The sequence below is a fragment of the Monodon monoceros genome, unplaced genomic scaffold (assembly GCF_005190385.1).
Source record: "Monodon monoceros isolate NGI ecotype Baffin Bay Population unplaced genomic scaffold, NGI_Narwhal_1 Super_Scaffold_4, whole genome shotgun sequence".
Classification (NCBI taxonomy): Eukaryota; Metazoa; Chordata; class Mammalia; order Artiodactyla; family Monodontidae; genus Monodon; species Monodon monoceros.
The window spans coordinates 1,322,157-1,344,022 of NW_021703781.1; the positions used below are offsets into that span (position 1 = coordinate 1,322,157).

Genomic DNA, 21,866 nt, shown 5'->3' on the forward strand with positions numbered 1-21,866 from the left:
GGGGTGACCTGTGTCACGGGGACTGTGTGTACGTGGGGGTGACCTGTAGCCCCAGGCTCCCCTGTGTCCCAGGGACTGTGTGTGTATGGGGGTGACCTGTGGCCCCAGGGCTCCCACACAGCCCAGTAAATGCTTCACGCTTTGAATCTCAGCTGGCCGGCAGCCTTGCCTCTCAGACCTCGGCTGAGACCCAAGAATTCAGCAAAGCCTGCTGTAGAGAGAGATATAGAAGAGATGTCAGAGCCTTTACCTTCTGTGTGTGATTTATTCACTATTGATTTTTCATGCCTGAGATGAGTGAACCCTTTTCCAGCATCCTAGCACCCCCGTTTCCTTCTCTACAATGAGGGGCTTCTGCTCCCATCCCCAGCATTTTGAGCTGCTTAGGAGATGGACTGTTCCAGACGGACACACAGACTGAGGGTCAACTGACATCCAAAAAAGAACACAGTAGAACCGTGGCCTGGGACGGAACCTCAGAAAGCAGAACCCTGGGGCCGGCCGTCGCCGGCCGGTGTCGCCACGGGAGCTGTTTTTCCTCTGGCCCTCGGCGTCCCTGTCTGAGAAACAGGTTGATAATAGTGCAGCCGCACAGGGCGGCCGGCAGAGGGCAGGGCTGTGACCAGGCAGCTCCCCAGAGGCCTCTGGCCGGGCCGTCATGCTGGGAGGACACACTTAGGTTGGGAAACAAGAGTCAGGAGAGTCTTAGAAGATGGTGAGCACGCTGGGGCTATAAAGAGTTCGGAGCCTTGGCTGTCAAGAAGGCGTTAGTGTCCAGAGTGTGTCCCCCCGAGGATCTGCCGGAGCTGAGATGTGACGGTTCTCCATCTCCCGTGGCAGCTGCTCACGGCAGAGCCGGTGCAGGACAGTGAGACGCCCTGCGCGGGAGCGGCCTCCCGCTGCCCCAGGGCCAGGCCAGATTCACTCTAAGAGCATTTCACCAAACCCCTTTTAGGAAAAAAGAAAAATCAAGGATGATGTTTTTAGCAGATTTTTAAAAATCTAATATAGCTTGGCTCTTTGGACCAAATTGATAAGCTAAATAATAATGAACATTCCCCCCAAAATGCAGGTAGTGTTACATCAGCTGGCCAGTTGAGGCCTTTGTGTTCTGTCAACAGTGCAGCCGGGACGTCTGTTTTTACCTGGCTGGCGGTGCTTGTGTGCGCAGCGGGCCGTGTCTGGGGAGAGCCGGGCTCCTCAGACAATCAGCCTGTGTCTGTTTCCTCTCCGTGCATCACTGGTGCCTGGCCCTCCAGCCCCTCACTCCCATTTGCCAGCCTGCTGCGCTCTACAGGGACAGCTGGGGCACCTTTCTGTCCTCTGGTTGAGCCATAATGTGTGCCACGCCGGCCTAGGAGCCCCCGAGCCCCTGTGCCATCCTACCCTGTTCAGGCTGCAGGGCAGATAAATGCTGGATTCAGAGCACACAGATGGAAAGTCTGAACTTAGGCATTGCACCAGCCCTGCGGACAGAAAGCCTGATGGCAGAGGGCTGAGGGATAGACAGCCCTGGAGCAGTGAGGCTTGGCTGTCAGACCCTGGGCAACGCGGCCCACGCTCTGGAGAGCGTCCGCGGGTTGGGTGTGCCAGGTACCTTCTGAGTAAAGACAAGACCCGACAGCTGTGGACCAGGGGCCAGGCCCGGGCTCTGCCACCCACACGGCCTGTGGATTCTAGAAGTGACGTGGGGCAGGTGCCATGTTATCAGAAGTGAAGCTCGCTTGCCCCTCCATTCCCACCTACTCCTGCCCCCCCCCCCGCTGTCCCTTCCCTGGGACCGTGTTGGGGGCACCTGGCAGATTTTTTCTTAAATCGATCCCTCTTCTTTGTCGCCTCCTTACAGCCCTTGGATATGTCCTCACAGACTCCAGTTCTCTTATTTCACATTTATTCTTATGCATTTTGGTTTTAGAAAAGCCTGACCCACACCTTCTGTTTTGGGTGAGCTTCTTGGGGAAAGAAGATTTCAGTGTGCGTCCTCGCGGCTGGTCTCCCTGCCCCCCCCAGTCACTCTCTTCCCTCTGCGTCGTTTTTGTTTGTTTGGGTTACAGTGAGTGCATTCCAAACACCAAATATTTTTAAGCTGTGACGGACAGCGGTGCCAGGAGCAGACAGCCTGCTCTCACAGCATTCTGTGTTTCTTCTCTCTTCTGTGACCAGCAGGCTTTGACTGGAACTTGGTGTTCAAATGGGATTACATGACACCTGAGCAGAGACGGTCCCGGCAGGGGAACCCGGTCGCCCCCATAAAGTAAGTGGCAGGCAGGCGTCCTTCGGGTGCCCTTCTCTGGGGTGGAAGATGAGACAGCAGGCCCCATGTTCCCTAGGGACCTAGTCGAGCTCTCACCTTCCAGCCACACACCCATTTCCCCTCATGCTAGCTCAGGGGAGAGTCTCTGCCTCCAGTTTATAGGGTAAAGTATTTTGAGATTTTTTTTCTATGTACGTGTATCGAATGTGCCAGTTCCACGTCCTTCGTGTCTTGGTGGCGTAGAGCGTTTTCCCTCACAGGGTGGGGTGTCGGGCTGCCCTCGGGGACTGGGGAGGCAGTGGGCAGCAAGTGGGAGCCTCCTGCCCGCCCCCGGTGGGCTCCGCCCTCCTGTCCCCCGGAGGAAGCACTGGGTTCACTACCAGCTGGCTTTGAGCCGCGCCCGGCTGGGGTGGGGACGCCTCCCCAGGGACGCGTGGTTACGGGGAACCCCGCGGACACCGGCGCCGTCTGCACTGCAGCAATTGTCCCCCGTGAGCAGTGAGCTCCAGACGTGCGGCCCGGGGCCCTGACTTACCATGGCGGCTCCGCAGGCACAGGGCTGGAGTCCTGTCGCTGGCCTGTCCCCAGGCTGATGGGGACGCGAGAAGATGACGGTCCCGTCCAACAGAGGAGGAAGCTGCCCCGGGATGAGGTTGAGGACACGGGTAGCTGCCATCATCGAGCGTTCCCTATGTGCGCTGGGCGCTTTAGCCTCTTACTGTTCGTCATCCTCCAAGGAGACCGTGGCACAGAAAAGCCGAGCACCGGCCTAGGGCGCTGTCAGCAAGTGTCCCAGCCCCAGCGGCTGCTCTCTCGTAGGGAGGCTCCACGCAGCCCCTCGCTCTTGGGAGCATCTGAGCATCCGAGTGGGGGGCACTTGAAGACAGCAGGGGTCAAGCAGAGAGGGGCACCCAGAGCTCTGAGCCAAAGACCATGGCTGTGCTATTGTTCTTAAGGTCGGCCTGTAGGCTTGACCTTGGCATTAGAATGCTGGCGATCTTACCTTGACCTTCAACCTCTCCCTCTCTTCCCTTCTACCCTCTCTGCCTCTTTAGAACCCCTATGATTGCTGGAGGGTTGTTCGTGATGGATAAGTTCTATTTTGAAGAACTGGGGAAATATGACATGATGATGGATGTGTGGGGAGGAGAAAACCTGGGTACGTATGAGCCTTGTGTCTTCGGACACCAAACCGTTTCCAATTCTGCTGAAACCGTGATCTTTTCCTGCCCACCAAGAGGGGTAGAAATGAAAAGTGGAAGCTTTGGAAGGACTGTTAAGCAAGAGTTTGTGGTATGCAGGTGCCACTTGGAAAAGGTTTGTAAAGACATTAAAGTGACCGTTTACTGAACATAATTAGTCCCCCGTAAGGTACAAATAGCACCCTTTTTATTCTTAAAAGTGTCTTGGGTTGGGCATTATGCTAGATACATATTAAGTCTTTGAAGGGAAATGCACACTTTTTAATGTCACCTGAATCCAAGGTCTGGAAAGCACGCTGACAAAAATGGGGGGAGGATTTCAGCTTCTAAGATTCATTTTTAGCCACATAGGGTGGAAAGTGAGCCCTGGCGAAGCCTGTCGGACTGGCTGAATTGTAGTCATGGGAATCAGATGGGGTGGAGAGGCCGTGGCACTTCGTCCCTTCTTGACTACTTTGTGAATGGTTCTAATTGGTTTTCGTGTTGTTTTGTTTCGTTTTGTTTTTTGTAATCACACAAATCATTTTACCTATGTTTACGGACATTGGAATTTTATAGACTTTGGTCTTTATTGGTAGCTGCATTGTATTTACTCCATAAAGATAAAAAGACTTTTAATTTATTTGTTTGTTTAGGGGTTTTTGTTTGTTTCGCTTGAAGCTTTTGAGTTGTCTCCTTGGCTATTGGATGCTGTTAAATTACATTCTCCCCTGGGTAGATGTACCCTGGGAGGAGGGGAGGGGGGCGAGGAAAGGAGGTAAAAAGGATGCCACTGTCACTTTTAGTAGTTTTTACTTGTAACAGAGACTTTGGTTTTTTTTAAGTTTAAGAGACTAGACAAGCGCATTATTTTTCTCTCATTTTATGATATCAATGTTAGTGATAGCATCTCATCTGTGGAGAGAGGTTGTTGCCTTTGTTGATTCTGAAAGCTTCTTTAGACTCAGTAACTACACCAGGACGAAGGTTCAGAGTCAGATGCCTTTCGGTTTTGTTAACAGTACACTGACAGGCAGGGCTTGATTGAAGGCCGTGGAGCACGTAAGGCTTCAGAAGGATTGTTAACCTTCTGAAGGGAATTCTGAGTCACCCTCGCCCTGCAGACATCCCTGGGGAAGCCCAGCCAGCCAGGACCACCACTGGGGGGACCAAAACGCGGTGGGGTTCGCAGCAGTATGTGCCATCAGGCTGACGTGGTTGGAGGGCAGGTGGCCTTTTGTATCAGGGTGTAGAGAGAGTGTTGATTTAAGTATCAAAGGAGACCTTGCACCCAGAGACCAGCGGGAGGGGAAATAATCTTTTCTGTTACCTAGTTTATTGTTGGTTTGGTTTATATGTTTATGTAGCTGTGCCCTGTGCGAGGTTCCCTGGAAGGGCTCAAGGGGCTCAGGTAGGGTGACGCACGGTGGGCGGGGAGGAAGGGCTGGGGCCACCCGGCCTGAGCATTCTGGCACCTCCTCCCGTGACAGGCTCTGACACAGCCGCTCTGGAGGGGTCTTCTCTCATCAGGGTTAAACAGGCACAAGGGTTTCGGCAGGAAGAGTCCGTGATGTGAGTCTCCCTCTCTTCTTGGTACTGCTCAGACTGGATTTTCTGGGTGCTGCCTGCACACCCCCAGCAGTTGTCCAGCCTGAGGGCTTGTGTGGGCCCAAGTTAGGAGAGGCAGGGGACAGGGATGCCCGAGTCAAATCCAAACACCCCCTCCAGGTGTGCCCCGCCAAATCCACTAGTGCTGCCAGACTGCCTGACCAACAGTGTAAGTCTAATTGAAGCAATTAAAAAGGACAAAGAGGCCTTCCCTGGTGGCGCAGTGGTTGGGAGTCCGCCTGCCGATGCAGGGGACACGGGTTCGTGCCCCGGTCCGGGAAGATCCCACATGCCGCGGAGCGGCTGGGCCCGTGAGCCGTGGCCACTGAGCCTGCGCGTCCGGAGCCTGTGCCCCGCAACGGGAGAGGCCACAACAGTGAGAGGCCCGCATACGGGGAAAAAAAAAAAAAAAAAAAACAGTTTTAGAGGAAGATGGCGTATATGATTGCCTGTTACATCAACCTTAGGGCTGATTGTGGGCATTTCATGCCTTTTGATTCACAGCCGTGCGCTGTCCGTTGCCTTTTCTAACTCAGGGCTGATTCCCAGAAGGCGCGTGTAATGCTCCACGATGGAGAACCGGCCAGAGAGGAGTTCCAGGCCATGTCTCATGCACAGTGTTTGTGACATTATAGGGACGCATGGTCTGATGCCAGGAGTCTTTCTGTTCTCAGTAGACCAGGGAATCACTCTTGTCTCAGGGCTTCTAGTCTGAATTTGAAAAATGTTTCCGTAGGCTCACTCTTACTTCTTTTTAAATTTCAGATAGAATTCTTTCATGAAAACATGGGATTTGGTGACACAGGTAGAGCTGGCGTCTGTAATTCTGATCAGTGCTAAAATCGAAGGGAGTACATGTCCCAGTGTGGCATGAATTCTTTCTTTTTGTCTCCACTACTTTACATGGTCTGTAAAATGACACAGTGCTGTGCAGACACCCTCTTAGTGAACTGAAGTAGGACCTTTCATTCAATCTTTTTTTCCCCTCCACCTTTATCGAGGTTTCAGTGACAACTTAAAATCGTACATACTTCGGTATACAGCTGGATGCTTTGACGTGCCTAGGCACGCCCCGCCCCATAACCCTCGCACGTACTTTCTTGATTGTGCCCTGGAGCCTAGAGACGAGGTGTCAGAGGTCCCCACGCGGGACGTTCAGGACCCTCTGGAAAGGGAGTGCTCCCTGGGCATCGCCTCAGGCCACGGGGGTAGGGTGGGCATCTGCACCCCATGGGGGTGGCCCGGGCTCTCGGTCACCCCGTGTCGTTCACCACCTCAGAGATCTCGTTCCGCGTGTGGCAGTGCGGCGGCAGCCTGGAGATCATCCCCTGCAGCCGCGTGGGACACGTGTTCCGGAAGCAGCACCCCTACACCTTCCCCGGCGGCAGTGGCACCGTCTTTGCCCGGTAAGTGGCCGAGAGGCCGAGCAGGGCCCAGTGCACCACTGACCGCCCTGTACGCAGGGCTGACCGTGGGCTGTGTGGAAACGTGTGCTCTAAGGGGCCGCCACTCGGCGGTGACGAGGGCAGCTGTGGGGACTGAGGACAGCGGCATCCCGCTGAGTGACAGATGCTGGGCTCGGCAGGTTCCGTGGGGCACAAGGTCACGTGCAGGACAGCCTCAGAGCGACACAGCTGTCCTGAGGGAGAGCAAACAGGGGTGGCCGGGGGTGAGGGTGGGGCGCAGGGTGGGGTAGGGCCAGTGGGACTGGTCACCGAACCGTGTGCCAAAAACATGTTATGGGGAGATAGGAGAGAGGAGTGCTTGGACTTTTTAAATCACATGTTACCCTTCAAGGTGCAGTATATGAACAGCGCTAAAGGCAGCCACACAAGTTCAAGCCCAGGACCCACTGGGCTGTAGAGGCAGATAACACACGATAGATAATAGATAACACACGATAGATAATAGGTAGATTTTTGCAAACATGAAGACACCAAATGAAGAGTTTTCTGAAGAGAAAACAGCGAATTACCAGTGCGGGGGACGCCGTTTTTTCCTCAGGAATTCTTTCAGATGGGCAAGACAGAACCGTACACAGGCCAGCCAGCCTGGCCCAGGGAGACGGGGGCGTTCAGCTGAAAAGATGACTTCAGACTCCGAGAGATGCTGCGAGCTAGGCAGAATGTGGTCACGCGGCCAACATGCTGGGGCAGGAGGACGGGTTTGCAGGGTGGGCGGGCGTGCGCTTGTCCCAGAGCCAGAGGAGCCCGTGGGGAGCGGCTCCTCAGCGCCGAGACGAGCCTGCAGAACAGAAGGCTGCCCAGTATGGCTGGAGCCCAGAGAACGAGGGGACAGTAGGCACCGAGGGAGACTAGACCAGCTGGGTCTGCACCCTGTGCGTTGAGGGAAACTGGGTGTCTTTCGATGCAGGAGGAGGGGCAGCTCCTGTGGGTTTTACGCAGATACTCGACTTCTCTGTTGTGAACTTTAAGGGGGTCCTTCTGTCCCCTGGGTGGAGGGCCGCGAGGATGATGCCAGGAGGAAACGATGGTGCGAGTGACGTGTCCCCCCTCCACTGCAGGGCCGGGCAGAGCTGGGTGGCCAGGGCCAGGTGCGAGCTGCAGCCCCAGGCAGGCGTGTTTACCAATGGACGGGAGGGGGCCGGGGGGACTCAAGGGTGACCCCCAGGCTGCCGGTCACACACTTTGCTAACAGGATGCCCCTACGGACACAGGGAAACCTCAGAGCAGGGTGGGCGTGCACGGGGAGAGGATGGCCAGCTTATCTTTTATGTGGCATTTGAAAACTACTAAGTACAGATTATAAGTATACCTGTGTTGTACAGAAGGTGGATTCTTAGCGTAGCGCATCAACTTTCTAGGGAACCTTAATAGAAGCCAAATGTCAAATGATGCTTCTGACCAAGTTACCTTCTCCTCAAAAGTAGATCCTTTCCCAAATGTTGTCTAAACATCATTTCTGCTCTGTTAGAAACAAAAATATGCTCTTATACGATGAATTCTACAAACTCAAACAAACGGTGATAATGTACGTTTTCCTCCGGGGCAGCATGAGCTGCTTCCCAGAAACCTCTCATTAGAGACGTCAAATACTTGGAATCAAAGCACTGATACCTACCAGCAAAGCGTGGGATTTCAGAAAACAGTGTTAAAACACACAAAACATTGCTTTATGCACTTTTCTTTAAAGGAAAAAAGAGGCGCTTGTTTTTAGAAAGAAAACTTTTCCGTTGTATTTTACAGCCCGGGAGTCCCATACACTGGAGATGCGGGGAGGAAAGGGACCCAGGCTTCAGAACTAGGGGGCAGCGTGGGTCTGTTAGGCCTTCAGCATGGCCGTCGCGGCCCCCGCCCTCTCTCTCTCTCTCTCCCTCTCTCTAGGTTGACTCACCTAAAAGATAAAGAGGTGGAATGTGTTATTTCTGAGGTCCCTTTCCAGTTCTCTTTAATTTCCTCTAATATGTGGCATTCAATGTATAAGTATTTCGCCACTAAACATTGGGACTTAACAGCAATAGCTAATATTTATAGAGTGTTTCATGTGTGCCAGGCTGTTGAGTGCCTTACAAATACTCACTTACGCACTCCTTATAAAACCTTATGAGTTAAGTACTATTATTAATTTGCACTTTGGGGGCAAGGGAGACTGAGGCACAAAGAGGTTCGGCTCCTTTGTCTAAGTTCACACAGGTGGAAAGTGAGCTTCATCTCCGGCCCCTTGGCTCTGGAGTCCACGTAGGTTTTATCTGGACCCCTAAGCACAGTTAGTGCCTGTGGCTGCTGGAACTCCGGGATGAGGTACAGGTTCTAAAAGGCATTCGAGCGTAGCAGGTAGAGGACCACCTCATTTGTGTAGGGTCACTGTGTAAGAGAAGCAGGGGAGGATGAATGAATGGAGAAGTGGCCTCGTGGGGTCCTGCCTTGTCTGCCCCCCAACCCTAGCTGTGCCCTGGGTGTGCCCTGGGCGCCTGTTGCTTTAGGGAGACCCAGGTGATGACACACCTGCAGGCTCTTACATACCTCACGTCCCTGGAGACCAGTTGAGAGAGAACCGTTGGGCGGTTCCTGCCTCTGTTTTTTACACAGCTACGTTTCCAGTTAGCCCCTTACAAGCCTCTTAAATAGACTGTTTGGAGAGTGTCGCGTGTGTGCTTGCGTGTGCATGTGGATTAGAGTTTACCCAAAGGCCAGGGGAGCTCCCAGTCAGAATAGCCATGAGGCAGGTGCCTTAGAAGGATATTTGGGTTCATGTTGAGTAGTTAATGGTGAGACTAATTCATGGCGAGGGAAACTACAAATAAATTAAACACAGGAAACAGCGGTTTAAACTTACTCTCTTACTAGACTTTTTTCTGTTATTACCACCAGGCAGTGTAACTGGCCAGTTCCACCCTCTCTGTCTCCTGCTTGCTTCCCGCTAGAGCTACCTTACCTGCACCTAGTGGGGGCAGGAAGGGAGCAAAGGCAGGAAGAACCCGGATAGACGAGAGCGGGCCCAGGTGCCCAGTACCTGCAGCCCCTGGAAGACCGCGTAGCGTATAGGAGGCGCCTAAGAAACATGTGAATAAATGACCTGAAACTAGTGCTGAGTGGCACATGAAGCTCATTCTCTGAAGCTACCTACGTATCTTTTTTACTAAGTAGACAGAGAAAGGGTGGTTTTGCATTTAGGAGTTGAGAAATGACTTAATCACTTAATGACTTAGGTGATTTAAAACCACTGTGTGATTGCAATTCATAAAACCTTATAATTTGGAGAAAACATCCTTCAATCTCCCTCTCCCTCTGTCTCCCTCCGCCCCACGCTTCTTTTCCCTCCACACACGTGTCGACTATGTACTGTCCTGCTATCTATTGTAATTTCACCCGTCAAGTCAGGGCCGTCAGTCCATGGCAACAGGCAACATGTACACCAGTATCTTTCATGGCCACGGAGGAGTCCATGTGTTTGACCACTTTACTGTTAACGGTCATATAGTTTCTATTTTTTCTGCCATTATACACTGTGCTAACTTGAGCGTATTTTCACTCCTGGTTGATTATTTCCTTGAGGTAAATTTCTAGAAGGTGGAACTGCTGGATCAGAGGACGGGTGCTCTCAAATTGTCTGCCTCTTACGGGGCTTTCTAAACAGCAATCCATCTAGGTACATATGTCACTTTATACGAAGGATATATGCCCCAAACAAATTATTTTAGTCATTGTAACTCAGATGATTTGAAAGGCTCACCATTTAAAAGAGACCTTTCTAATAGAGGGAAGGTATTCTTGTAAAAGGTGAACGATGCCTTCCTAATGTGTTTATCTTGGAAGAACAGAGCACCTTCTATACGGGTTCTGAAAGAGCATTGGCTCTATCTAAACCTAAGGTGTGAGTCTACTTTGGACCAGAGTCCAGGGGTACGGAGCACAGAGACTCACTGTCGTAACGCTGCTTCACAGATGCTCTGAAGAGAACTCCGGCAGGAGAAGACGCTGATGCCGTGTGTGTGTGGCAGCCTTTAGTATATGTCACACACTCGAAGGCCGCTTGTCCCGGTGGCCTTGTTGATCGTGGGCCACGGTACTCTCCACAGTTGTGAGATGTAAGCACGGATGCCTCTGGCCTTCTAGAGGAGCCTGTTCCATCTTGCCCCTTCCAGCGCAGGGCAGTAAGAACCCCAGATGTGGGGCACACACTACTGCCCCCACTATTCCTGGTCCAAACAGGACACTCCCTCAGCTCAGCTCTGCCAAAAGTAATTTTTAGAGTAACTGTGGTGTGCTCTTCGCTTCTCCCCGGAGCTGTCTAGTGGTAGCTCTCTATCGCAGCCGCCTGAGAAAGGCTGCAGCGCAGAGGCCAAGGATTTCTTGGCCGTGCGCCCTGGCACCAGCCTTCTGCGGGATGCACAGTAAGAGTTACTGCAGAGTGATTCACTTGTGTCCTTCTCGATGGTACAGCCGCAGTCCCTGCTGTAACATACCTGCCTGTGCTGTAATTCTGACTTGGACTTGTGCTCTGTGACAATCTGTGTTCTGTGAAAGACGAGGATGCGGGTTCTGTTGTTCAGTGAGCGCCTGCGGAACGCCAGCTACCCCGATACAGCCCGGGGGCTGGGGAGCAGCCTGCCCTCTGCCCCGCGCAAGCACCACCGCCGGGCCAGCAGGCCCCGCTCCCCGCCAACGCACCCTCCTCAGCGGCACTTCCTCGGTGCAGACAGGACGCCGCCGACAGGAAGATGGCAACGCGCAGCTCAAGGAGATGTGTTTTGTTTCTAGTAACACGCGCCGGGCAGCAGAGGTCTGGATGGACGAATACAAAAACTTCTATTACGCAGCAGTGCCTTCTGCCAGAAACGTCCCGTATGGAAAGTAAGTGGGACTTGCGCCCTCTCTTGCTGCTTTGCCTGGGATCCGTGCGTGTGTGTGTGTGTGTGTGTGTGTGTGTGTGTGTCTCAGCAGGGTGGTCAGCCCACACCCCAAACAGCGTTCTGTGGCCAGAGTTGAGAAGAGCCGCCAGGTGTTAAAGGGGGGCCCTACCCAAGGCCGGCGAGGGCCCTCTCGGGAGGTGCTTGGGAGACAGCGGGGTCCTGGGGACAGAAGTGTGGACGGTCCGGTCTCCACCGCCTGCCCCAGCTCTTGTCTCATCGGCAGATCTCCGGCTTTGACGTAGAGCCCGTCTGTTCTTTGCATTTATAAAGAAATCTTGTCCCCTTCTGCAGTATTCAGAGCCGATTGGAGCTCAGGAAGAAACTTAGCTGCAAGCCTTTCAAATGGTACCTGGAAAATGTCTACCCAGAGCTAAGGTGAGGCCCCGGGGCTGGGCTCTGCCAGTGGGTGCGGGGCCTGGAGGTGGTGGAGTGCAGACCATGCTCGGGGCGAGAGGCTGGGAGCGGGACCTCAGTGCTGGCCCCAGCCCTCCCCCCACCCACCCACCCAGTTCCTCACAGACCTGGAAACCCTCCCAGGTGTCAGTTCATGCAGCTCATCCCCCTGGCGAGATGACGGGGCTCCGTGAGTGGCCAGAGAGGCAGCCCCCAGCCTCCCGAGGGGTGCCCTGTGCCTCCAGCCCTCAGGTCCTCCCGGCCCGGGCCTCACCCTCCCGGCTCCTCTTGCCCTGGAGACCCCAGGCTAAACCAGCTCCATCCCCTCCCCGCCTGTGGGCCAGCAGGTGACGATGCCCAGCAGAGGCCCGGAGGATGGCCTGTCCGGGGTGCCCCCTCCTCCAGGCTGGTTTTGACCTCACGTGTCACGGGAGTGATGACGCTGGCCCCCTGCTCCCCTCCACGAGGACTGATGACACAGAAATACTCCTGAGCTGCCCTCTACACCTGGCCTGTCCTTTTAAAGGACTGCCCGCTCGAAGCCTGAGGGAGCACTCGGAAGACCTGCCGGTCTGCGGGCTTCAGGCTGCACCTGAACTTCCTCTTCTTAAAGGGCTTGCTGGACGGGTTTACGGGTTTTGCCTCCAAGTGGCACATTCCTTTTTCCGAATATTCCAGCGCACCTTATAGCAGGTCACGTGTCTCGAGCATGGGGTCTGTGACTGCAGGAGTCACCACCATCCTCTTGTGTGCTGACGGGCCCTTGAGAGCCCTTGTCGCAGAGATTTGAGAGTCGGGTCCCGCGGCCTGTCCCCTGCTGTTCACTCCCGTCGCTCTTTGGCTCCCTGTGCTTTTAAAGGGAAGCCGTGCGCCCCATGCCCCGAGGGGAAGGACATCACCCGTGGGGTGCCCCTGGCCGTTGCCTCTCCCCTGGTCGGCCAGGGGCTTCACAGCAGTGGGCTCTAGCCCCTAACGGCGCCCACTTCGCTTTTGCTGTCACGGTGGCCTGTGACTTGGTGACGAGACGCCCGATGCAGTGACATTAAAGCACAGTTTCGCCCTGAGGTCCCCTGTGATTTGGGGCGACTTTGGGCCCCGCACCACCTGAGACCACATCTCAAGCGTTCACGCCACGGCGGTGGGTGGACCTGCTGCCCTGTCCGTGCCAGGCAAGGGGGGCGCCAGCCTGACGTTCGCGTGTGTCAGCGACACTTGCTGCCGTCCACTGCCTGCTTCCTGCGGGCCTGGCCCTGCGCTGAGTGCCGGGGTGCGGTGCCCCACGGCTCTTGCGGCGGCCCTGCGGGGAAGGACCGTGCGAAGGGGGCACGGGGCTGGAGAGGATGTGCCTGACCGGCGCACGGCTGGTCCGCGGCCAGGGCGGGGCCCGGGCTCGAAGCCTGCCCCGTCCCCCCATTGTGCTGCCTTGCCCTGTTTATACGAGGCCACCCGACAGACCCACCTGTGGTCTCCCCTCTATTAGGTAAAGGCCAATCCTGAGTCTACTGGAAAGTTCCAGGCAGCAGGATCTGACCACATTAACTGCTTTCCTAAATGCCTGTCAACAACTAACCCTGATGAGACAAGGGGCTTTTTCTTTCCCGAAAACTGTCCCTGGTACGAGATAGAAAGAATGCTTAGACTTAAAACCTGCACTTAGGGTTAGGAGTCGAGAGGCTCAGAGCCGTGCTGTCTCGGGGCACGGCCAGGCCTGCGCTGGGGGCACGTGGCCTGGTGGCAGCCTTCTTGCCGCCCGGCCCCGTCGTGAGGCAAGGGCTCTGAGCACGGGGCGGGGTGGGGGGCAGGCACGGAGCCTGCGGCCCTCGAGCCCAGCGAGTGACTCTCTCCTTGGCTCCAGGGTTCCCGACCACCAGGATATAGCTTTTGGGGCCTTGCAGCAGGGGACCAACTGCCTGGACACTTTGGGACACTTTGCTGACGGCGTTGTCGGAGTTTATGAGTGTCACAATGCTGGGGGGAACCAGGTATGTGCACGGGGGCACCAGGGAAGGGGGCCCGAGGCCATATGTCCCACTGCCACCCTCCTTCTGCGATGGCTGCCCCCTCACAGCCGGCCTCGGGGCCAGAGGGGACACCCTCCTGGAACTGCCTTCCGCCTCGGGCGGGCTTGTCTGCGGCTGCAGGGCCGTGTGGCCCCCCCTCCCCATCGCCTTCCTGCCCCCTCTGTCCTGCCTGGCCGTGTGCTCCTCCCAGGGCCCCTGTCCGCGTCTGCACCTGCCCGTGTCCCTGCTCACAGACACTTAACCACGGCCGCCAGGGCTGCTATTAGATGATAGAAGCTTAGATCTGAAACGCCCACCCCCTCGGTCCTCGTGGAAAAGGAGGGAGGTAAGTGAGGGCTTGACAGGCCCAGCCGTGGCCTGTGTGTCCCAGAAGAACAGGGCTCTAGAAGGTGCCTTTCCCGTGAGACAGTAACAGGTATTTGGTAAAATGAGGGCCTCGTGCCTGAAAATGGCCGGGTGATGCTGGGAACGCTCATCTACTCGGGGGGCGGGGGGGGGTGGCCATTTTAAACAAAGGCTCTTTAACTCAGTGTATCCCAGAGCCTCCTTTAAATAGAACCGTTTCAAAAGGGCGCCTGCCTTTGTGTGAAGTTGGCTGACCCCATCCTCCCGAGGAGCATCCTAGCAGACGGCAGCCCCGGACTCTTGGCCTCCTGTCTCTTGGTGGTGCTGTCTTCGCAGCTGCCCGGCGTGGCCCAGGCCTGGTGGATTAGACAAGCGAGGCACAGGGAGGGGGCAGCCCCCAGCCGGCTCTGGCCGCTGTCCCAGGCAGATGACCTCCCTGGCTCTCGGCGGAAGAGCCGAAGATCTTCTGGGAAACACGGGTCCCAGGTCCCCTGCCCGGATAGCCTAATTTCATGAGTCTGGGGTCAGAGAGCATCAGGGTATTTGAAAGCCCCCAGGGTGGGTGACCCCACGTGAGTGCTGGGCAGGAGGGCTTCCCAGCAGGAAGGATGCAGGGGCAGGTCACAGCGAGGCGGTGCGCTGCTTCCTCGCTTACCGAGGACCAGTCTGGGCCAGCGAGCCACTTCCGAGATCAGGCCGCCCAGTAGTCCTTTGTGTGCTGACAAGAATGTTCTAGATCTGCACCACCCAGCACAGCAGCCACCAGCCACCTGTGGGTGGCGAGTGTGACGGGATGTACAGTTCTCACTTTGTTTAACTGTAGTTCGCTTAGCCACGCGCGGCTGGGGCCCCGGGGAAGCATCCTGTGGAGGTAGGAAGCCAGGGCCGCAGCGGCTGCGCCAGGTGGTACCCTCGCGAACCTTCCAGAGCGAGTCCCGTCTGAACTGAGGGCAAGTGGGTCCTGGGGATGAGAAGCGAGGGATAAACGGCATTTTCTTATGGTAAATCGGGCCCATGCTCCGGAAGAAAAAGGTGTGTCATGTGGTTTCTGGCTGGGCCTCAGCAGACACACAGGAAACGGGGAACTTTAAGAGTGGCAGCTCAAAAGAGCGTTTCTTAAATATTCGTGCACTTTAGTTTGCAAATTCCGATCACTGAAATGCGCCAGAAGAAGAAAGTGCAGCTCTCTCTGCTGTTCGCAGAGCTGAGCTCGTTTCTCTGGAATTCAGTGTAAAGCCTGCTTTAAAATAGTGAAGCACGCCATAGCGAGAAGGTTGTAGCAACATTCAGACGTGAGCTTTCACTGGGGATCAGCACCCCCCCAATACCTTCCAACACCTGCTTCCAAGAACAACCGAAAACCCCTCTCCGTACAGAGTCATCCCACCCGTCACTCCTCTTACCCAAGTGGGGACGGGGTCTTTTTGTCACTGGATCACACAGATGGTCTGCTCCTTCCTGGGACCTCTGTGGTACCTGGTGGTGCTTTGAAAACACCCCATTCCACCCCACCCCCCTGTGGAAGGACAACATTGTGGAAGATTGGAACCAACCCTCAGGGCCCGGCATGTGGCCCTTCTGACGAGGCACTGCAGACTCAGAGCCAGGAGCCCCCAGGGACAGGTGGACACAGGTGTGCACAGGGCGTCCGAGTTTGGGCAACGGTGGAAAATAGACCGGACAGGACCTTTCAGAGCCTTTGGTAGGCTACTAGTGAATCTGCAAGAGAGATGCGGGGTCCAAATGCAGTGTTTCCCTAATTTACTTGACCTAGAACCAGCTTTTCATAGAATTCCTCACAGAGTACGCTTGGAGAAACCCTAATTAAAAGGTGAGAGGGCTTCCCTGGTGGCGCGGTGGTTGAGAGTCCACCTGCCGATGCAGGGGACACGGGTTCGTGCCCCGGTCCTGGAGGATCCCACATGCTGCGGAGCGGCTGGGCCCGTGAAAAAAAAGAAAAAGGTGAGAAAGTTGAAGCTGAGGGGACTGCCCAGTCTGACTCCCTGTTAGGGGACAAGGAAGCCTGCCCACAGGCCAAGGGGCTTGCCCTTCCTCTCCTGGACAGTGGCCCGAGCCCACCCCTCCCAGCTGGACCTGTGTCTCACCGCTGGCTGGGGGAGGGGTGCGCGTGTGGCCTCCAGGTGTTAATGCTTTCTTCTTTTAAGATTTGATGAAAGTTCATAATAATGCAATTGACAAGGAAATTTAGTTATTTCTGAGGTATACATTTTAAAGTAATAACTAGAATTATGACTTCTAACATTATGCCAGAACAGAACATATAAGATTTTTAGAAATTTCATGTAATGTCTGAAACATTTATATGAACATATTTCCATACAAATAACCGAAAGAAAGTTTCAGTATGAGTTGTTTTTTTGACACGTATGCACTGATGTGTATAAAATTGATGACTCATAAGAACCTGCAGTTAATGCTTTCTTGGTAACAGAGCATCTGCTCCAAGGTGATTCAGGTACTGAGCAGTGAGGCTTCTCAGAACGTTCTGTATTCCTTCCCTTAGCTCTGTCCCCTGAGGACAGGAAAAAGAAAAACAACGTCTCCCTAGCACTTAATCGTGCCTAAAGTTACATGACACAAGCACTAGTGTGATACCCGCTCTCCCACGGGGGAGGAAGCCTCCAGCGGGCAGGGCCTGGCCTGTGTGATCGCTGCCAGGAGTCTGAGTCATTGCAGGCGCTCAGCGGACAGTCACTGGGTGGATGAACGGACAGACGGATGGACAGATGACTTGCAGCAGCTTTCCTGGATGTCCAGCAGAAGCGGGGCATGGGGAGGGCACCCCTGTGGGATTCTGAGTTGGAAGAGGCCTCGCTGCTTCTAGATCCTGAGGGCTCACGTGGGTTTTATCCCTTTGCAAGGGTCAAGTCCTCGAGTGCCGGTCAGAAGCCTCACCCTCCTGTCTCCGCCATAGCCCTGCCAAGAGCAGGCTCCCTACCTCCTCTCCCGCCTTCCACCCTGTGACCCCACTCACCCATCGTGTCCCCTCCCCGGCCTCCTGCCCTTTCAGACGCTTTTGTTTAGTGTTCAGAATACGTAGTTCCGCTCTCAGCTCTTAAGGGACGTGCGTCTATTTTTTAAGATCATAGGCAAGTTATTTCAGCACTCTCTGGCTCAGTTTTCTCATCTGTAAAATGGAGATAATAATAGCTTCTCATAGGGCTGCTGTTGAAAGGGCTTAAAACGGTGCCAGGCACATCACAGGCACCCAGGGTACAATACCTGGATCCATTCCTGGGGACCTCACGGAGCTTCCCGAGCATCGGTAGGCCAGTTTAGTGCTCAGTGATGAGGCACGTGGTTTATAACTTCACACGTGACAAGCCACAGTCATAAATGCTGTTTCCAAACCACACCCGTGTCGGGGCAGTCATTCCAAGGAAATGCTGACCCTGAACTGTCCGCCTTGTGGGTAGCCAAGCTGGAGCTGCAGTGTTCACAGCCCGCGGTTCATGATGGGAGATGGGGTGTGGAGCTCTCACCTGCGTTTGGGCTTAAGTTCTTACTGCTGTTGGCCAAGTGCTCAGTTAGTTATGAGGCTCCCCAACACCCCCGGCTGGAGACTTGCTCTTAGGCACAAAGTCCTTTGTTGGCCCTGAGCTGGTCAGGGCTTCTGAAGCCTGTTCCCCGCGTGCCGTCCCCTCTGGGGCCCTTCCTTGTTGCATCCTTCACCCCGCAGCCCCGCGGGCCGAGCCCTGACCTTGGCTTTGTGTTGCAGGAGTGGGCCCTGACAAAGGAGAAGTCGGTGAAGCACATGGACTTGTGCCTGACCGTGGTGGACCGGGCGCCTGGCTCCCTCATAAAGCTGCAGGGCTGCCGGGAGAACGACAGCCGGCAGGTAGGTGCCCGCCGGGGACCAGCCCAGCAGGCCCAGCTCCCCTGTCCCCCCAGGGCCTGGATCACAGCGGGGACGCTGGGTGTTCACAGGCGGCACCTCTTGACTCGCGCTGTTCTGCGTCCCCGCGTGGAGCCCCTGGCGAGCGCTGGGATGCCTGAGGGGCGCAGGGCGCGGGCTGGTCCTTCTGCCGGGAGGTCACCGTCCTGGTTATTATTCCTCCCCGCTTGCATCCATCTGTTTATGTTTGGTCTGTCCTCTAACAGGCTGCAGAGGCAGGGCTGTGCTTTGAGGCTGCGTGTTCAGCTCCTGCGCGGGTCTGTAAGGGCCTCCCAGGCTGGGCACTGGGGCAGGGGGTGGTCCCAACACCAGAGGCGGCTCCCCTCACCCTGGCGGCCAGCTGAGCCGGGCGGGGCCCTTCCTCAGACGCGGCCCTCGTGCCCAGCTGTGGGTGCTGCGCCCAGAAAGGCTCTGTCTGGTGATGCCTGAGAGCACCCAAGGGACGGGGATGCTGGTGGCCAGTGTGCGTGGGTCAGCACGCCACCGACCCCTGCGTGGAGGCACAGACCCCTGGTCCAGGAGGGGGTGGGGTGACCAGCGGTGTCCCTGGCCCCTGGCTTCTCTGTATAGCTGGTGCAGCCCAGCCAGTGCACCCCACCAGGAGCGGTGCTGGCCCGAGCCAGCCAGAGTTCAGCTTTGCTTTAAAAATGAAAATGTTTGACTTTACTCACGAGAAGTTAATGAAACACTGACCTACAAACCAGCCTAGAAAAGGTGTTGAGGTTCGTGATAATGTCTCACCCCGGTTCACTTCCATTGCTGTTGAACCCCCCAAGCCCGAAAGGAAGACCTATACTTTATAAAAATATATATAAAGCGGCCTTTATTTCTGAAGCCAGAGGCCTGCTGTGGCTTATTTCCGATTATGTCCTCATTCTCTTCCCCACACCACTGGCCATATTAAAGAGAAATTCCGCGTGTTTTTGTTTATTCATTAAGTATTTTTCCTTTTTAAGTTTACAAATTGTAAACGATTAAGGTGCAACTGGATGAGATGTTACACACACACTTGTGTTACTTTTTTCCAAACGGTTCAGAACCTATGTTTACCTCTTTGGCCAGTTTTCTCTGACCTGCGCCCTGAGGGTACCTTGGGGGCAGAGCCTTTCTTGGGCCTAGGGGGAGTGGCTAGTGCCACCCCCAAAGGACTTTCCCACGTGCCCACACGGGGAGCCGGGCTTGTCCTCTTCCGTCCCTCCTCACGAGACTCACGGGTCTGGGGAAACTGAGGCCTGGGGCTGGCTGGAGCCGGGAGCCCACGTGGGCTTCCCACCCACCACTCCTTTCACAGAAGGGAAGCTGAGGCCCAGAGCCTGGGGTCCTCTCCAGGGTCCCCCAGGAGCACCGAGGCCCACACCAAGGTCCCTTGCTTGGAGCCCAGTTGTCGGGAAACACTTGAAAAGGGCCGTCTCTCCTCTGTCCCCGCCCCCCACCGCCTGCTTCCAGGTGCCCCCCGCCCTGCTCTGCAGAACCCCAGCAGGTCCCTAAATGCCCATCTGTGTTGACAGCTGTGGCACCCGAGTGAGAAGGAGAGGGGCTGGTAAACACGGAGGCCACTGTCCCCAGCCCCAACCTCCTGGGACCTGCGTCGGGTGAGCACGGTGCTGGTCCAGGTGCCCTGCCCCGGCTGTAAAGGCAGGGGCGTCTAGGGTAAAGGAGGGATAAAGTGATGACTTTATCTGGGCTCCAAACCTTTGTTAAGAACAGACAGATGCTCCATCTCTGGAGGGGTCTCCTTTAGTGAGAGCTTGCTGTACGTCAAGGGCTGACGTGTTCCTGCCACCGTCTGGCTCTCACCCTGAAAGGCTCGCGTCATTAAGAGGGAGAAAGGCCTGCAAACAATGAGCTCTTCTTCTGGGTGTGTGGTGAACATAAGTGGGGATCTCTTAAACTGTCAACCCCGAGCCCTTCCTTGCCTGGTAGAGAAGGTGTGGCCCTTTCAGTAGAGCCTCTGCATCTGGGAATCTGCCCACCCCACCACAGCCGTCTGGGCCCAGGGCCCCGGGCTGCCGAGGCCGCCTCCCACGGACGGAGCTGGGGTTTGGGCGTTGTTGAGGCCTTCCACCTGGCTGACGCTGTGACACAGGCAGCGCTCCCCAGGGAACGGAGTCAAAGTCCACCCATTCCAGATTCTTTGTCAGGCAAGCCCTGGCCACTCAGTGACACGTGGATGTGGGCAGCGTATGACAGCGCAGGAGGAGTGGCAGCAAAGAGGGAACAGGAATGAAGGAGGAGGTGATGGGCAGGTGACGGGCAGCCCCTCTCCCCGTGCCCATCGGATTGCACTGCGTTTCACTGTTGGCGGAAACTCCAGGCCGGCAGGCTGGCTTCACAAGCGGCCCAGGGTCCCCACGGGGGTGTCCTTGCAGGGCCCCTCCCTGCCTTGCTTTGCCTCCTTTGCACCTCATTCACTTGCCCTTTGAGAGGAGGCTTCTCAGCTGGTTCTGTCTCAAGGCTGCGCTCCTCTTGCCAGTTGGAACACTGGCTTTCCAAGCACATCTGTGTGTTTGTGTTAGGTGTGCATTTGCAGCGTCAAGGGGGAACGGAAAGCAAGAGTAAGAAAATGTAATTCCACGACGTCCAAAGGATTTGCAAAAATACCAACGGAAGGGAGCTTCTGTGCATAGTGTAAAAAGTTAACTAGAATCACAGACTGCATTAATGAAGCGAGAGCTTATGTAAGAAAAGAGCATGTTCCTTTTTTTTTTTGGTAAAGAACAGACATTCGAGATTTTTACATGGGGATAAACAACATGAGAGGCCCTCAGGTTTCCCACGGCTGGGCTGTGGGCCTGTTCGCTGCTTTGCCTGGCCGGTTTGGGTTTAGCGGGGCACAGGTGCGTACCCACAGGCGTACAAAGGCGCTACGCCCTGGACTGTACGGGTGGCACACGCAGAACTCGGCAGGTAGCGCTCGGGGACTGAGGGTAGCTGAGACAGGCTTCCACAGCCGCCAGGGTGGAGAGGGTGCAGAGACCGACAGTGGAGAGGTGATCTCCACAGCAGGGCATTCTGTGCACACGAGCATCCCTTTCCCTCCCATTGGCCTCACCCCATCCCTCTGGCGCAGCACGAGGCCCTACGTGTACGCGGGCACGCTGAGGGGCCCGGGCCCGGCACCGGCCTCAGCAGGGCTGCTTTCAGCAGCCAGGGGCAGGCAGCCCGGGCCCTCCTGGAGCTGGCCTGGTTCCTGTGGCTGCTTCCTCCAGGGGAGATATCCGCAGATGAGGCCGTCTTGTGAAAGAACGCCAAGTCTCTGCAGGAAATTCCCCCATGTGTCGAGTCCTTAAGACCGAGGAGGGGCAGGGGCCCAAGCATGGGGCGTGGTCGAGGAGATGCCCGAAGAGGGGGGAGGATGGGGCAGGGAAGCGGTCTCCAGCAGGGCCCGGAGAGGAGGTTTGGGGCTGCAAACTAAGCGGAGAGTGCTGGTTTCTTCCTGGGCCCTCAGCGGACCCTGTTTTGTCCCCGTGAGACAGGAGGGAAGGGGGCAGGGCACAAGCTTTGAAAGAATGACATAGCCCGAGGACACGACATAAACCGATTAGAACCAAATGAGTCCAAGATGGCGGACGAGTCGACTTCCACTAGACCTTGAGCCCCAGTATACGCTCACAGTAACACACCAGCAAGCTAAATGACACACCCACAGGCGCCATGACAGTTCCAAGAGCGACCACAAGGGTCAAGAAGAGGGCGGTGGCCCAGTTCCTGGAAATCCCCGCCCCTTCCCCCAAACAGCTGGAATACTCTCACCACTCATTAGCCTGTGCAATGA

At 55.7% G+C, this 21,866-nt stretch overlaps 1 protein-coding gene across 4 annotated transcripts in view; it reads left to right on the forward strand.

Moving 5' to 3' along the window:
• GALNT2 (polypeptide N-acetylgalactosaminyltransferase 2) overlaps positions 1-21,866 on the forward strand; it is a 175,208-nt gene that overhangs the window by 150,222 nt on the left and 3,120 nt on the right. For all 4 annotated transcript variants that reach the window (XM_029245304.1, XM_029245305.1, XM_029245307.1 and 1 more), the window contains 7 exons: positions 2,167-2,254; positions 3,310-3,413; positions 6,323-6,449; positions 11,265-11,357; positions 11,708-11,791; positions 13,665-13,791; positions 17,915-18,034. In XM_029245304.1, coding sequence (XP_029101137.1) covers positions 2,167-2,254; positions 3,310-3,413; positions 6,323-6,449; positions 11,265-11,357; positions 11,708-11,791; positions 13,665-13,791; positions 17,915-18,034 — 743 coding nt within the window. The remainder of the gene's footprint in view (positions 1-2,166; positions 2,255-3,309; positions 3,414-6,322; positions 6,450-11,264; positions 11,358-11,707; positions 11,792-13,664; positions 13,792-17,914; positions 18,035-21,866) is intronic.